This window comes from Panthera uncia, chromosome X (genome assembly GCF_023721935.1).
Source record: "Panthera uncia isolate 11264 chromosome X, Puncia_PCG_1.0, whole genome shotgun sequence".
In the NCBI taxonomy this organism is placed as follows: domain Eukaryota; kingdom Metazoa; phylum Chordata; class Mammalia; order Carnivora; family Felidae; genus Panthera; species Panthera uncia.
This window is the reverse complement of record NC_064817.1, coordinates 81,591,862-81,609,370: the sequence shown is the minus strand read 5'-3', so window position 1 is coordinate 81,609,370 and position 17,509 is coordinate 81,591,862. Positions and strand designations below refer to the sequence as shown.

General features: G+C 38.4%; 1 protein-coding gene across 1 annotated transcript in view; it reads right to left on the bottom strand.

The window, feature by feature from the left end:
• Positions 1 to 2,133, bottom strand: part of IL1RAPL2 (interleukin 1 receptor accessory protein like 2) — a 551,542-nt gene extending 549,409 nt beyond the window's left edge. The window contains exon 1 of the mRNA XM_049644145.1: positions 1,796 to 2,133. Within this exon, the coding sequence (XP_049500102.1) occupies positions 1,796 to 2,109 (314 nt within the window). The 5' untranslated portion in view covers positions 2,110 to 2,133. The remainder of the gene's footprint in view (positions 1 to 1,795) is intronic.
• Positions 2,134 to 17,509: the final 15,376 nt, after the last annotated feature.

Genomic DNA, 17,509 nt, shown 5'->3' with positions numbered 1-17,509 from the left:
ATATATATATATATATATATATATATATATATATATATATATTTCCACTTCAAAGAATAGGGAGAATGTATGCAAGGATACACACTGGATTAGTAGCATTGCTTGGAGTAGGAGAATAGGGTGAGAGGAGAGAAAAGAGGAGAGGGGTAACAAGTCTGGGCATATAAGCAGGCCAGGGAAAGTAAGCAATAATTAAGTTGATAATTCATTATCAGTATACAACATCTATACAGTTAACTAATGCTTTGCAAATAAAAATATAAATCTGTGAAAAAAAAACAAGCAAATGGATCAGAAGGAGGAAAAGACATCTATTTTAGATTGGCAAGACTTAATGAAGGTGGGGGTGAAGAGGAGGTAAGCAGGAAAAGTGTAGCAGTACTCAAAGAATATAGTATCATTCACTGAGGCTGAATTACCATCCTTTTCTCATTTTTTCCGAGAGCTGCCCAAGTAGGTGAAAGCATTGATTATCACTAAGTATGACTGCTATTTCCTCCAGTATCCTGGAGTTTTTGTCCACCACAAACAGAAACTAAACTCACCACTTGCTTCCCCAACACTCCTCCCTCAAAACACATACGTATAAAAGTGATGCCTGGAGCATCAAGAAGATTATTTATACATCACCCTGTTCCCCTGGCCTTTTGAACAATGAGGCCTCACCAGGGGTTTTGAAGTGCTTTTTTTTTTTTTTCAACGTTTTTTATTTTATTTTTGGGACAGAGAGAGACAGAGCATGAACGGGGGAGGGGCAGAGAGAGAGGGAGACACAGAATCGGAAACAGGCTCCAAGCCATCAGCCCAGAGCCTGACGCGGGGCTCGAACTCACGGACCGCGAGATCGTGACCTGGCTGAAGTCGGACGCTTAACCGACTGCGCCACCCAGGCGCCCCTGAAGTGCTTTTGATGAAGAGGTGACATAGCTTTGGCATCAAAGTCCACAGGAGGCAAAAATAGGAAGGGTCTGCATTTCCAGGAAGTTGAAATCAAATAATAGATTGTAGGTGCCTGGTGTGCAAGATCAGAGACTCCCAAAATGGCAGAATTGAAAAGTGGTTTAAAGGTCATCTCAGCTATCTACTTCAATACCTAATGCAATCCCTATCTGAGATTCTACGTCCTAGATCCTTGCACTAGGGTGGAAGGGGAAGGAAGGACATATTGTAGAATCCCTTAGGATAAAACAGATTGCTTTTCACTATAAACTTCTTACAAGAATCAATAGTATCTGTTACACATTATTCCCTGTATAGCACCTAGGAACTCAGGATGACCATGTGTTTATAGGGCTCCATGTTGAACATTTAGATACAGTGGACACTGTGCAAATCATATGAAAATTTTTAACAGTAGCTTATTTGCTAAGAGATCTCCCAGTAAAATCTCCCAGGAAAATCTGAAGCTATTTTCCATCAACAAAAAACGTAGAGAACTTACCCTAAATGATACTTTAGGCCATTTTCATAGTCAGATATTAAGAACATTGAGCCCATTGGCTCTATGAAAAAACAATTGTTAGAAGACCCTACAGTAGGGGTGGAGTTAAAAAATGAAACACAAACTTTTATAAAATTCTATGGGCATGCACAGTAAATGTAAGTCCCATTTTATGAAAACTTGATAAGAATTTGTTGTGTAGTCCCAATAAATAATTAGAATTGAACTTACTGAAGCTCCCCATGCACTGCAAAGATATTCACTGTATAATGTGAGCAACACCTCCATACACTCCAGGCCCAATCAAAAGACGACTAACTATGGTATTGAGCAATATTTTCACACAGCACTCACCTTAAAACACAAGTGTAGAAACCACTGTCTTGTGCCTCAGCTGAGTGAAACCATATTGAATCTTCTTCTTTGCTCATCCTGACCTCTGAAAAGATGATGGGCTCTTCCAAATCACCCTTGTTTTTGTACCACATAAGCCTGAGTCCAGTGCTCTGGGCCATGCTATAGTTGGTGCGAATATAACTGTAGAAAAGGGCGCATTTCACCCGTACTGGTTCACCTGCCAAAGCCATGTATGTCTTGAGATCCACTGACCAGTCAATGCAGCCATCCACTGAAAGAAAACCAGATTGGGCATGAAATGCATTGAGCATTGTTAATACTAATTATAATACTAATCATTGCCAACATGTACTGAGGACTTACTGTGAGCCAGGCTTTACAGAATTTTCATGTCAAATGCTTTATTTTTTTTTAATTTTTTAACATTTATTTATTTTTGAGAGAGAGAGAGGAAGAGAGAGAGACAGACAGACAGACAGAGCATGAGTGGGGGAGGGGCAGAGAGAGAGGGAGACACAGAGTCCGAAGCAGGCTCCAGGCTCCCAGCTGTCAGCACAAAGCCGACACGGGGCTCGAACTCACGGACCACGAGATCATGACCTGAGCTGAAGTCAGACCTTAACCGACTAAGCCACCCAGGCGCCCTTCAAATGCTTTATATAGATTACCTCATTTAATCTTCCCAATGATCCTTTAAGATAGACCAATATCCTCCTTAGACCTTGGCAGAGAGGATCCCTGTTCTATCCCTTTGTCTTTGGGGGAATTCCCAGTCCTCACAGCAAACTTATGCTTGCAGTTAACTGGATCCTCCAAGTAGTTCCAGCACTGGTGTTTATGTGGCTGTCCTGGGGCCCTACCGCAAGGCCCGAGTTCTGGCAGAATGGCCTGGCAAATGGATTACTCCTGTTAGTCATGTGGTATTTGCTTCACAGGATTGTGTGAGACTGGACTTCTAGGATGACAGTGACATGTTGATTTTAGGTGACTTAAATTTTTTGGACAGGAGCCCCACAAAAGAAATACTTCCAGGGGACCCTTGTACAGCCTAAGAGCAGCCCTTAGATTCACATTTTTATGATTCTTATTTTACAGAAAAGAACTAGAGACTCAGACAAGTTCAATGACTTTTCCCAAAGTCACATGGTTAATAAGTGGTAGAAAACCAGTCTCTGATTCTACAGACTGTGTTCTTTACCCCTACCCTATAGTGCCTCTGCCTATAATTGTGATAGGAATGACTGTGTTATTTATTTGCCTTTGAGAAAAGTTGAAAGCAGTAGGCACCTAAAGTGATTATCTGTCATTATCTATATGCCAGTTTTCCATGGTATGACCTATTAATAGCAGATATTTAATCACAGTTCGATTTCTTTTTATACCCTAAGGCCTCTCTCACTGTTTAGATGGTATTTGCTCATGGGAATATATTATATTAATATCAGCTTTAATCAAATAATATTAGGTGGGTAAATCTACCATTAAAGAAAGACATATACAGTAAATTCCCTCTTCTCCAGAATGGCTAGAAATGAGACACTGGCTAATTTAATATGCCTGTCAACACAATTAGCATAGATATTCTACTTCCAATTACTTAATTTCAAAGAATTTCACCAAATTATGCTACCTCCCTTTATATTACTTTATTACCCTTTACAAAACTGTATAAACATTGCCATTTAAAAATTATATGTTTCACTTATAATCTTGTAAACTGACCTGCTTCCTTTTTTAGAAGTTGAGAACCCTGTAGCCATCTTTTAACCTCAGTTGGACAGAAAGCTCAGGGCTAAATGCAATACTCAAGTGCAATAACTATCTTACCTCCATATTTTGCTTTCTCTATACAAGGGTTCTTTTTTAAAAATTTTTAACATTTATTTATTTTTGATAGAGAGAGAGAGACAGAGCATGAACAGGGGAAGGACAGAGAGAGAGGGAGACACAGATCCAAAGCAGGCTCGACTCTAAGCTGTCAGCACGGAGCCCGACGTGGGGCTCGAACCCACAAATCATGAGATCATGACCTGAGCCGACGTTGGGTGTTTAACCGACTGAGCCACCCAGGCACCCCCCTCTCTATACACAGGCTCTTGACCTGGGGTTCAAGGACACCCAGGGTGGGTACGTGGATAGACTTCAAGGTTTTTGTGCCTATTTGCATAGTTATACTTTTCTGGGGAGATGTTCCACAGCTCTTTAACAGATCTTTGAAGCAGTCTACAGCCTCAGAAAGTTTTTGGACTCTGTCGATTCTGGAATCTCTTTCTGACTTCATTTTTCACTGCTTTGCTATGTATGGGCTTTTATTATAAGCTGCCTCAAATCCTTTTCTGTAGGAGAAATATTCATTAGAAATAAATCAATAATCAAATAAATATCTCATTCTAAATTTATACTGAAGGGCATTTGAACTTTTTTTGAGGATTCAGAAGGCACCAGATTCACCACTATGGATTTTGATGATCATGATGCATTGTTGAAGGCAAGAAGGTACAACTGGATTAGAATAAATATGTACTGATGACACTATTTCTTGGCGGGAGGGGCTTTTAATTCACTCCCTGGTATTGGTTGTTTACCTGTCATGTATCAGTCTAATTAACTGTCAATAATAGGGGAAATCTGCATTAATTAAACATTCTGGGTCATGGTAAATTACTGCCAATACATCTCCAGACTAAACATAATTTTAATATTTATTGTTTTGGTGGCTCAGTTGGTTAAGTGTCTGACTTCGGCTCAGGTCATGCTCTCATGGTTCGTGGGTTCAAGCCTTGTGTGGGGTTCTGTGCTGACAGTTCAGAGCCTGGAGCCTTCTTCGGATTCTGTGTCCCTCTCTCTCTGTTCTTCTCAAGCTCCCACGCTGTCTCTCTCTCTCAAAAACAAATAAAGATTAAAAAAGTTTTTAAAATATTGTTTTATCATCTTTAAGTGTATTTTATATTATTCTTTTTTATGGATTGTCTGTGACACTGTTCCCATGCATCAAGAACAATAAAAACCTGGAGGTGATTTAAAGGCTATATAACAGTCCAGTTCCCCCCCACCCCCAACCTTAAGATGCATAGCAAGTTAACAAATTTGGCTTAACAAAGTAGCCTCAACCTCTATAATTACCTACTTAATATGAAAAAAAAAAGCTTTTGGAATGTTTTTTCCATTCGTTCCCTAAATCCCTTTAGTTACTTCCTTTAAACCATCTGCTGTATAATCTACACCTTTACAATGTTAACAGGCTGGTTTGGCCCATTAGTGACAGGATATGGTTGGTATTGAAGATAATCAAAATATCTGCTCCTGAGACACAATGATCATACTCAAAGGCAGTTGAAGACATTTAACAGCCTTTACAATTAGCTTTATCATACAAACCTTTGAGAGTATACTGAGAATTCATTTCCTTTTAAGTACTATCTGAGCAAAATGTATTTGATTTAATAGATTCATAGTTCCTTTTCCTCTGTTCTCTTGGTTAGCTAGCAAAGGGAGTATTTAGTTATAAGGTAGTCAATAGACAGAAAACAGCCTTGCAGTAATGGGGAAAACAATTTCCAAATGTTATCCCTCTTATTCTTTTCCTTTAGCATCCACAATACAAGGTTACAATATAAAGTATTTCGAGAGACCTGAGGGAATCTTCCCCAAAAGCAGACAAAGGGTTGATGCCAGGGATCCATAAAGGACCATCTGCCACCAAATATTTTCCCACACTGATCTTTCATCAGTAGAAATCCATTCCCATGAGTTAAGGCATTATAGTCTTATACCTAGAGAGTATTAGACCATTAATAGATTCCAACATGATGGTATGATTTGTTTCTCTTGGATTTCTAGTCCTAGGAAACAAACCGAGAGTGGGGCAAAAGGAGATAGAATATGAGATAGTACATTTATTTTTTAGATTTTGGAGTAGTGAAGCAACTAAGAAGGATGTACTGTGGTAAGAGACCTAGAAAGGCATGTAACAAGGCAGCATAAAGGAAGTGAAACCGTGAGGTTAAGGGAGAAGCACTGAAAGGTACGAGAGGGTCACAAAAAGGCAGGAAGAAGAGAAAGGTCACATACAATTCAATTAGCCAAGGGTCGTTGCAGGAATCAAAGATGGTGCCACCAAAAGTGACCAGTGCAAGTCACATTTCTATCATGAGATGGAGTTTTCAATAACATGTCACACTTTCAGAGCCCCTCACGCGTCGACACTTTATACATATTTGGCAAATACAGAACTGTGATGCAGCTGACAAAGCTGCAGACTACGGCCAGGTTGGGGACACAGTGGAATTGAGTAGCCCACAGAGGAAGCCAACCTGCAAGCTTGATCTCATCAGCACAGGCCTATAATCCAGAGTGATCCAGCCCCTTTCTGTTCACAACTCCAGTCACACCTATTTAAGTTGGCCCCCAAAGAGCTCCTGAGAAAAGTGGTTTCTGGACATACCTACTTTCTCCCACAGGTGATTTGAGAACTGAGGTTCACTGACCAGCCACAAGTGTAAATAGAGGCACTACAAGAAGGGATACACTTTTCCCGCCAAAACAGGGAAATTCTACAGTTGGATTGAAGCTTGCTACAGCACAAACACACCAAAAGTATAAGTGAGGGCATGCCTGTTCTCTGCTTCACAATAACTCAATATGGTTATAAATATTCCCATCATTCCATTAGAAAAGACGTCCTATTTATAAATTATCCATTGTCTGTTCACTCTTAAATCTTACGAAGAGCAATTCAAGTATTTAAAAAAAACTGTATTTCTTTGAATTTTCATCTCTACTCCCTAGATTTATGTTTCTGTAAAACCCAGGTCTCTATTTTAATCATTTTCATTCCAATCTTCCAAACAAGTATATTCTTAGGAAGTGTGACATGAAGATTCGAAGAGGAGGGGGAGGAGGAAGGGTAGAAACACAAAAAGGGACATGCCAGTTTCCATGCATTTTATTTTTCCAAGAGGAGATTCCTAGGGGTGAAATCTAATACAAACCTACGGAAAGTGATCTGGGTGGCAAAAGAAAATCTATAAGCCTTGGCTTCCTCCTCAATACAACCAGCAGAGAAAAACTTGCCATACCTTCCTGCTGTGAAAACAAAACCCTGAGAAAAGTTTATTAATCCCTAAAAGAGGATAAGATGTTATTATCAACAATGATTATAATATTATCTTGGGAAAAAAGTATTGTATATAGTAAAATCACAGACTGTAATGGCTATGTGAATTACAATTTTTATTGGGGGATAGAACATATAGCTATGTATAGAATTGTTAATTTTGCACTTTTACCCCAAGTTGGAAATCTGTTCAGGTTAAATGGCTAATTAGCACAGGAGAAAATATGCAAGCTCCAGATATCTTGATGACATTAATTACAACTTAGGTACATCTGGTACTAGTTTATTATGTGTTTGTGATTAATAAATTCATTTGTTAAACCACGTGTTTTCTTGTAACTATGTCAACTATATCCCTTTTTTTATAGCAGCTCTCCTGTTTGTGATCAACAGGGCAATTGTTGGGGGCAATTCATCAAATGACCACTAGAGGGGGTGCTGTCCAAGTTTTTTGTCCAGCACTTGCATTTTCTGCTCCTGACCTTTAAAATTAAGAAATTGCTATCTGCCAACCACTGGTTGCTGGGGAGGGAATCACAGCACACTTCTGGGGATGCACCACTGCAGATGATAGAGGGAGCCAAAAGTTGAGTATGCAACTAAGTTCTTGCTCAAACTGGTAACCAGTTACACACACAGCAGGTGGATGACCCAGCACAGAAAGCTGCAATAGCAACCACTAGTATTATCTGAGCTCTTAGTACAGAACAGTTAGGTGCTGTGATAGGTGCTTTGCCATTGTTTTTCTCATTTCATTATCATATTAACTGAGGGAGATAGGGACTCTTATCATTCCCATTTTACTGAGGAGAAAAAAAAGAATTAGTGTTTAAATGACTTTCTCAAGGACACTCAGGTTGTGATGGTAGAGTGTGGATCCCAACGCAGATGAGTTGGACTCGAGAACTTATGTTCTTAATCACTGCGTGTTCTATATACTGCCTCCTATACTCTACATCCTAGCTCATGATCCATTAAAATATTAAAAATTTGCTTGATGCTATCCAAATTGTCATATGTATTCCAAAGAACACATTCCTGTCCTGGAGAGTAGACCTTTCCAGCTGACTGATAATCTATCCTCCAATAATCATTGTGGGAATAATAGCCATAAAATAATATATGCCAATTATTTATGAATTACACACAGTACTTACAGAATAATGCATTCTTAATAATTTGTGTACTTGATTTAACCTCTGAAGATCAGATCTAAAACTTGGATCAATTTTATCTAACCCATATTGATTTATTTAAAACTAAATATTTAGGAATGATCACCCAATTCCTAAAATTATAATCTAGGAATAAAGTTGTGTGTTTAACATTTGTATTTATGTATCATAATTATTAAACACAATGTTATTCTCTTTATTCTTAATATTTTAATGTGGGAGTTAAATGCTTTCTATTTCTCTCAGCTCTCCCCCAAACACACACCTAAAGACAAGTTTCTTTGTATTTATACGCATCACAGTGAACATTATATGCCTCAAGTGGGCAGCCCCAAGCACAAGATGTCAAACTCTTCAAGAAGTAAATGGCCGGTATCCTTACTACTGGACCCATGCCTCCTTGCCCCTAGCCTGGAAATATGGACAGAGCTATTTCATTATTTCTTAAATAAAGTTCTGTCAGTAGAAAAAATTATTTTAAAACTTTCATCTGTGCATCAGTATCCATCAATAGAGAAACTATTCCCCACTCCAGCTCTATAAATAGAATGAGTGATTATTGCTTCAGGTTTTAAAAAGCATTTCCACACTTTTTATGAATTGGATTATATGCTTTCCTTTCACACTTTTACCCACTACCATTCGTCAATGAAAAGGTTCTGCCTAAATGAAGTCTTTCATCTCATTTCAACCTAGTTATTACGCTTAATAATGGGCTGGCAACCATCTTCATTTCCTTTTCATTACAGGATCTGTGCTATGCTTTGTCAAGATCATTCCTTACATCTTTACGTGACAAATGAGCCTCAATTATGTTCTGGAGGTGAAGCCACGTGAAACATTACAACCAACTCCTCAACTCCTGATTACCTGAGACCCGATGAGAGCTTCCTTGGGAATTAGTCATTAGCCAGGAGCCCTTCTCAGATGCACTAATGTTAATATGGAGGCTGCGGCAGCAAATGAGCCTGTGGAAGACAGGATATCAGCACTGCCCACCAATCCCTCTAGCAGGCTTTCTGCTGCCCCCTCAAATCCAGAATGCTTGGCAGTGAATTTATCTTCCATGCCAAATCTGCTCTGCCTCCTATGTTTGCAGTTATCCAAATAAAAATCTTTCAAAGTCATCCCTGAATCTTGCCTTTCCCTTCCCACTGACCTCCCCCTGATCCTCCAATAAGACATTATAGGAGCTAGTCATTTCTGAACAGTTAAATTCTTCCCCTCCTCTCCATCTTCATAGTTGTGAAAGTCTAGGTCCGAGTCTCATATCTTGTTTGGACTATTGCAATTCTCTTCTAAATGATTCTCTAACCCTCTCATTCCAATCTGTTCTTTAAACTGCTACCAAAGTGATCTTTCTGAAGTATATGACCATGTCCCTTCACTGCTCAAAATCTGCAGTGACTCCCAGTATGCAAATCCCTAAGCCTGGCTCCCCTGGCTCACCCTAGACTGCTTGTCTTTTCTGCCCCTCCCTATTATTCCTCACATCCTACACTTCAGTCAATACTCACCTTCCCTGAATATGCCAATCACCTCTCTCTGTCTTTGCTCTTCTGGTTCCTTCCTCTAGAATATCCTTGCCTCTGTGTCTATTGAGATCTACGAATCCTCCAAGATCCAGCTTCAAATGCCACTTCTTCTACGAAACCGTACTTCATTGCTCCATATGAATCCTTTCCCCTCACCATATGTTTTGTCTACACATCTTCCCAGTTAGATGGGCATCTCATTTACTCTGTATTCCTAGGACAAGGTCTGGTGCATTGTACATAGTAGGCATTCATTAAATGTTTATGGGATGAAATCATGTAGGTTTTTTTTCCTCCCAAATTTCCTAATAATCGAATGTTTTTTGTATTTATCAAAGACCTTAAGATTCTTCCTACTGCTACCCACCACCGGAAGCAGTGATGTGTCCAAACTCTGATAGAAATATCAGGAGATAGGGGCGCCTGGGTGGCTCAGTCGGTTGGGCGGCAGACTTCGGCTCAGGTCATGATCTCGCTGTCCGTGAGTTCGAGCCCCGCGTCGGGCTCTGTGCTGACCGCGCAGAGCCTGGAGCCTGTTTCGGATTCTGTGTCTCCCTCTCTCTCTGACCCTCTCCCCCATTCATGCTCTGTCTCTCTCTGTCTCAAAAATAAATAAACGTTAAAAAAATTTTAAAAAAAGAAATATCAGGAGATAGACCCAAATGTAAAAAATGTGTTCACAATTACAAGTGACGGCCACCTTTCCATTAGCCAGCATCACTAGAAACAGGAATAAAAAAAAAATCTATGCTACATCCCTGTCCCAGAACTCACGATTCTCTGGTAAGTCAGCCAAAATCAACAATTCTACTACCCAAGCTCTTCCAAATCAGACACCTTGCTCTTGACAGACTGACCTCCTCACTCCTAGTCCTACCCTAGTCATGCTTGTCAGAGAACAGTTATGCTGTAGGCCCTTGCCCACTCAGCTCTTTCCTGTCTGCAATCTCATACCACTTCTCCCACCTTCCAATCCTCCCCAAACAAATCTGAGTCATGCCCAGACTTTAGTTTACCTAGGTGTAAGTTAGGAATGGCATCCTCGTTTTCCTAACATATTAATTGGCTCATTGGTTCAAGGTCATAGACTCCTGTTTGTTTGTTTTTTTTTCATTTATGCTCAAGTACCTCATGGACAAGACACTTAGTAGGTCTTACTGAATGTAGTTTTATATATTTTCATTACATTAGACCTTGCACAACTAAGTGCTAATGGAGTGAACTGCTTTGGTTAATTGATTTTCACATTCGCTATAGATTAACTTTTGGATTGTTGAAAATCTTTTTTAAAACATCCGAATCTGCATGTAAAAATTCTCAACAAGATACAAACAAATTGAATTCAACAGCATATAAAAAGAATTATTCACCATGATCAAGTGGGATTTATTCCTGGGATGCAGGGCTGGTTCAGTATTCACAAATCAATCAACGTGATACATCACATTAATGAAAGAAAGGATAAGAACCATATGATCCTGTCAATAGCTGCAAAAAAGCATTTGACAAAATGCAACATTCTTCTTAAAAAAACACTCAAGAAAGTCAGGATAGAAGGAACATACTTACACATCATAGAAGCCATTTATGAAAAGCCCACAGCTAATATCATCCTCAATGGGGAAAAACTGAGAGCATTCCCCCTGAGATCAGGAACAAGACAGGGATGTTCACTTTCACCACTGCTGTTTAACATAGTGTTGGTAGCCCTAGCATCAGCTATCGGACAACAAAATGAAATAAAAGGCATCCAAATTGGCAAAGAAGAAGTCAAATCTTCACTTTTTGCAGGCAACATGATACTCTACATGGAAAACCCGAAAGACTCCACCAAAAAGCTGCTAGAACTGATACATGATTCAGCAAAGTTGCAGGGTACAAAATCAACGTACAGAAATTGGTTGCATTTTTATACACCAATAAGGAAGCAACAGAAAGAGAAATAAAGAAACTGATCCCATTTACAATTGCACCAAGAACCATAAAATACCTAGGAATAAACCAAAGATGTAAAAGACCTGTATGCTGAAAACTATAGAAAGCTTATGAAGGAAATTGAAGACACACAAAGAAATGGAAAAACTTTCCATGCTCATGGATTGGAAGAATAAATATTGTTAAAGTGTCAATACTACCCAAAGCAATCTAAACATTCAATGCAATCCCAATCAAAATTGCACCAACATTCTTCTCGAAGCTAGAACAAGCAATCCTAACATTTGTATGGAACCACAAAAGGCCCCGAATAGCCAAAGTAATGTTGGAAAAGAAAACCAAAGCGGGCATCATCACAATCCCAGACTTTAGCCTCTACTACAAAGCTGTAATCATCAATACAGTATGGTATTGGCACAAAGACAGACACATAGACCAATGGAATAGAATAGAGAACCCAGAATTGGACCCACAAATGTATGGCCAACGAATCTTTGACAAAGCAGGAAAGAGTATCCAATGGAAAAGACAGTCTCTTTAGCAAATGGTGCTGGGAGAGCTGGACAGCAACATGCAGAAGAATGAAACTAGACCACTTTCTTACACCATTCACAAAAATAAACTCAAAATGGATGAAAGATCTAAATGTGAGACAGGAAACCATCAAAATCCTAGAGGAGAAAGCAAGCAACAACCTCTTTGACCTCAGCTGCAGCAATTTCTTACTCGACACATCTCCAAAGGCAAGGGAAACAAAAGCAAAAATGAAGTATTGGGACCTCATCAAGATAAAAAGCTTCTGCACTGCAAAAGAAACAATCAACAAAACTAAAAGGCAACTGAAGAAATGGGAAAACGTATTTGCAAATGACATATCGGATAAAGGGTTAGTATCCAAAATATATAAAGACGTTACCAAACTCAACATTTGAAAAACAAATAATCCAGTGAAGAAATGGGCAGAAGACATGAATAAGACACTTTTCCAAAAAAGACATCCCAATGGCCAACAGACACATGAAAAGATGTTCAAAGTCACTCATCATCAGGGAAATACAAATCAAAGCCACACTGAGATACCACCTCACACCGGTCAGAGTGGCTAAAAATGAACAAATTAGGAAACTACAGATGCTGGCGAGGATATAGAGAAATGGGAACCCTCTTACACTGTTGGTGGGAATGCAAACTGGTGTAGCCTCTATGGAAAACAGTGTGAAGTTTCCTCAAAAAATTAAAAATAGAACTACCCTATGACCCAGCAATAGCACTACTAGGAATTTACCCAAGGGATACAGGAGTGCTTATGCATAGTGGCACATGTACTCCAATGTTTATAGCAGCACTTTCAACACTAGCCAAATTATGGAAAGAGCCTAAATGTCCATCAAGTGATGAATGGATAAAGATGTGGTTTATATATACAATGGAATGCTACTTGGCAATGAGAAAGAATGAAATCATGCCATTTGCAGCAACGTGCATGAAATGGAAGGCATTATGCTGAGGGAAATAAGTCAGTCAGAGAAGGACAGATATTACATGTTTTCACTCATATGTAGATCTTGAGAAATTTAACAGAAGACCATGGGGGAAGGGATGGGGGAAAAACAGTTACAAACAGAGAGGGAGGGATGCAAACCACAAGAGATTCTTAAATATAGAGAACAAAATGAAGGTGGATGGAGGGTTGGGGAAGAGGGGAAAATGGGTGATGGGCATTGAGGAGGGAACTTGTTGGGATGAGCACTGGGTGTTGTATGTAAGCCAATTTGACAATAAGTTATATTCCTAAAAAATAATAAAAAATAAAATGGAAACAATAATAAAATACTAATAAAACATCCAAATCTTCAATCCCTATAAAAATAATACCAGAATTCTGCACAGAGCTAGAATAATCCTAAAATGTTTATGGAACCAGAAAAGAGCCCAAATAGCCAAAGCAATCCTGAAAAAGAAAACCAAAGCTGGAGGCATCACAATCCCAGACTTCAAGATGTATTACAAAGCTGTAATCATTAAGACAATATGGTACTGGCACAAAAACAGACACTCAGATCAATGGAACACAATAGAGAACCCAGAAATGGACCCACAAACGTAATCTTTGACAAAGCAGGAAAGAATATCCAATGGAATAAAGATAGTCTCCTCAGCAAATGGTACAGGGAAAACTGGACAGCAATATGCAGAAAAATTAACCTGGACCACTTCCTTATACCATACACAAAAATAAACTCAAAATGGATGAAAGACCTAAATGTGAGACAGGAAGCCATCAAAATTCTGGAGGAGAAAGCAGGCAAAAACCTCTTTGACCTGTGCTGCAACTTCTTACTCAACATGTCCCCAGAGGAAAGGGAAACAAAAGCAAAAATGAACTACTGGGACCTCATCAAGATAAAAAGCTTCTGCACAGAGAAGAAAACTGTCAACAAAACTAAAAGACAACCGACAGAATGGGAGAAGATATTTGCAAATGACATATCAGATAAAGGGTTAGTATCCAAACTCTATAAAGAATTTATCAAACTCAACACCCAAAAAACAAATAATCCAGTAAAGAAATAGGCAAAAGACATGAATAGACACTTTTCCAAAGAAGACATCCAGATGGCTAAGAAACACATGAAAAAATGTTCAACATCACTCATTGTCAGGGAAATAAAATTAAAACCACAATAAGATACCACCTCACTCCAGTCAGGATGGCTAAAATTAACAACTCAGGCAACAACAGATGTTGGCGAGGATGCAAAGAGGATCTCTTTTGCACTGCTGGTGGGAATGCAAACTCGTGCAGCCACTCTGGAAAACAGTATGGAGGTTCCTCAAAAAAAAAAAAAAAAAAAAAAAAAAGTAGAATTACCTTAAGACCCAGCAATTGCACCACTAGGTATTTACCCAAGGGATACAGGTGTGCTGTTTCAAAGGGGCACATGCACCCCAATGTTTATAGCAGTGCTATCGACAATAGCCAAAGTATGGAAAGAGCCCAAATGTCCACCGACGGATAAATGGATAAAGAAGATGTGGTATATATATATATATATATATATATATATATATATACACCATGGAGTATTCCTTGGCAATTAAAGAGAATGAAATCTTGCCATTTGCAACTACATGGATGGAACTAGAGAGTATTATGCTAAGTGAAATTAGTCTGTCAGAGAAAGATAAAAGTCATATGACTTCACTCATCTGAGGAATTTAAGACATAAAACAGATTAAGGGAAGGGAAGCAAAACTAATATAAAAACAGGGAGGCAGCCAAAACATAAGAGACTCTTAAATATAGAGAACAGAGGGTTGCTGGAGCGCGTTGTGAGAGGGGGCATGGGCTAAATGGGTAAGGGGCATTAAGGAATCTACTCGTGAAATCATTGTTGCACTATATGCTAACTAACTTGGACGCAAATTTAAAAGTCAAAAATAATAGGGGCTCCTAGGTGGTTCAGTTGGTTAAGAGTCCAACTTCTGCTCAGGTCATGACCTTGCGATTTGTGAGTTCGAGCTCTGTGCTGACAGCTCAGAGCCTGGAACCTGCTTCCAATTCTGTGTCTCCCTCTCTCTCTGCCCCTCCCTGATCATTCTTTGTCTCTCTCTGTCTCAAAAATAAACATTAAAAATAAAAAAATAATAAAAAAATAAAAAATAAAACATCCAAATCCACTTTTATGCTTTAGTAAGTAAAGAATCATGATGAGACCGAAATCCTTCTGGATTCAATGAGGATTTGTCAGGCCCTCGGGGTCATCACCCTAGACTCAAATGCCAAGGCAGTATAAGAAAAAGGCATAACAGAGTGAAAAGAACATTAAGCTAGCTAGAGATCAGAGACCCTGGGTTCTCATTTCACCTCTGCCCATTTAAAAAGATACATGACATTTGAGAAAGTCAGTTTCTACTCTGAAAAGAAATGGAGGCATTAAACTAGACAAGCTCTAATGAAGCACCAATAAATCAGATTATCTGATGGTTGGTAAGGTCTTTCATCAAGAAGACAAGATGTATATGTGCTAAATTGAAAAATCTCCCCCTGGCAATATTCTTTTTGATTTTTTTCCTTAATTTCAAAATTACAGAGAACTAAAAAGAATATTACAAATTCCCATGATTTTACCATCCAAATTTAATAATGTGAACTTTTTTCCAATTTGCTTTCAGTAGCTTTGTTTTATTAAAGAAATAAAGCATTGCAGATATAGCTAATGTCCCCTTTAACCACCATACACAGTCCCATCCTTACCTCAAACTCCTGTCTAGATATAACCACTATTCCTTCCAACTTTTAGATTCTTGCATACATAAATAGGTATCCTGAAAAAAATTACTATAGTGACTAAAAGTTTCTTACAATGGGGAATATAGGAGGTGGGAATGAAAGCCATTTAACTGAGGGCTCTTGTGATGTGGGTTCCAGTCAACTGAGGTCTAAGAGCGTGTGCTTAGAGGTGTGCACATTCCGCATAACGTGCACACTGTACATCTCACACACAGAACCCTAGTGGGGACAAACCTCAGAGTCTGTAGGTGTTTTCTGCCCAAAGTTAGTTGTTTCTATGCCATGTGCTGCCACACAGATTTCAGGATAAGACCTCTGATTGAACCTCAGTCGAAGTTCTGCTCTGTTATGGAGAAAGTTCTGATTCATGGCAGAGACACAATTGTTGCTCATCAAATAGCAAGGTTCTAAAAGTTACAAGCAGGGCCCACATCTTCAACTCTGCATCTGGCTGCCTCTATTGCAAATCAAATTCTGTGTCAACTAGGAAAAGTGACTCCAAAGTAAGTACCTATTAGGGCTTAGTCATCTTCTTTAGATAACTTATTTCCCTGTACATTTGCAAGTTTAGCACATCATTTGGCCACTATAAACCCCTCATCCTGCTGAGCTAACCAAATAATGGAAACCCTCTGCTGGTTCTGACTGTCAGGGGGCTGTAAGGATTAAATACATCAGTGCACTTCAAATGCTTAGAACAGTGCCTGGCACACAGATAGTAAATACTCAGCAAGTCTTTTCTATTACTACTTTGACTACTACTACTTCTATTAACTACATATCTATTTTATTAATTCTTCTATTGTACTTTCCAAGCATTTATATGTAACAATACACATTATTTCAATAAAAAGTGTCTTTTATATCCTCTTTATATTAAAGTTAGGTCATTATTTTCTTTCCAAATTTAAGGCAGGGGTAAGTCACAATACCTATAAATTTCATTTCAAATGGCCATTATGAAATATTTTAACATGTGTTTTCATATTAATTACATAAAACAGTGTATATACCTATAATTGGTATATGCTATATTATAAAAATACTACATTATTAAAGATTGCATATAATATTTACATTTTATAAATTACATATAGATTTACTCTTACAGATTGCATATCATACTTGTAGTTTATAAATTTGCATATATTTGTATAATATATTCACCTTATGTTTATGTAATCATAGTGTATATTTATAGTATAAAGTAAATTGTTATAAATAAATATATTTATAAGTTAACTATAATAGTTTGAATCACTGAAATGGCTGCTTTTATAAGCCAAAAAGTTTAAATATTGACAATTTTGTGATTCATCCTAATATATGCCTTATATAAAATACTATACATTTAAATAAACATTTATCATATATAGTTGTGACTATCCTAAAAAAGAAGTGTAGGACTAAATAAAGTTGAGACTTACATGTTAGTTCGTAAATATATTTTTTTGTTATTTGTGCTAGGGCCCTTCTGATAATTCATAAAACCAGCAGAGCTTCTTCTAGCTTCCAGGCCTTTCCAATGGCTGTGCCCTATGCCTAGTACGCTGTTCCCTCATATATCCACTTAGCTCACTGGCTGCCAACTTCCTTCATTACTCTGTTCAAATAAGTTGGGGATGGGGGCAATTACTGATTCCAGGACAAACCGGA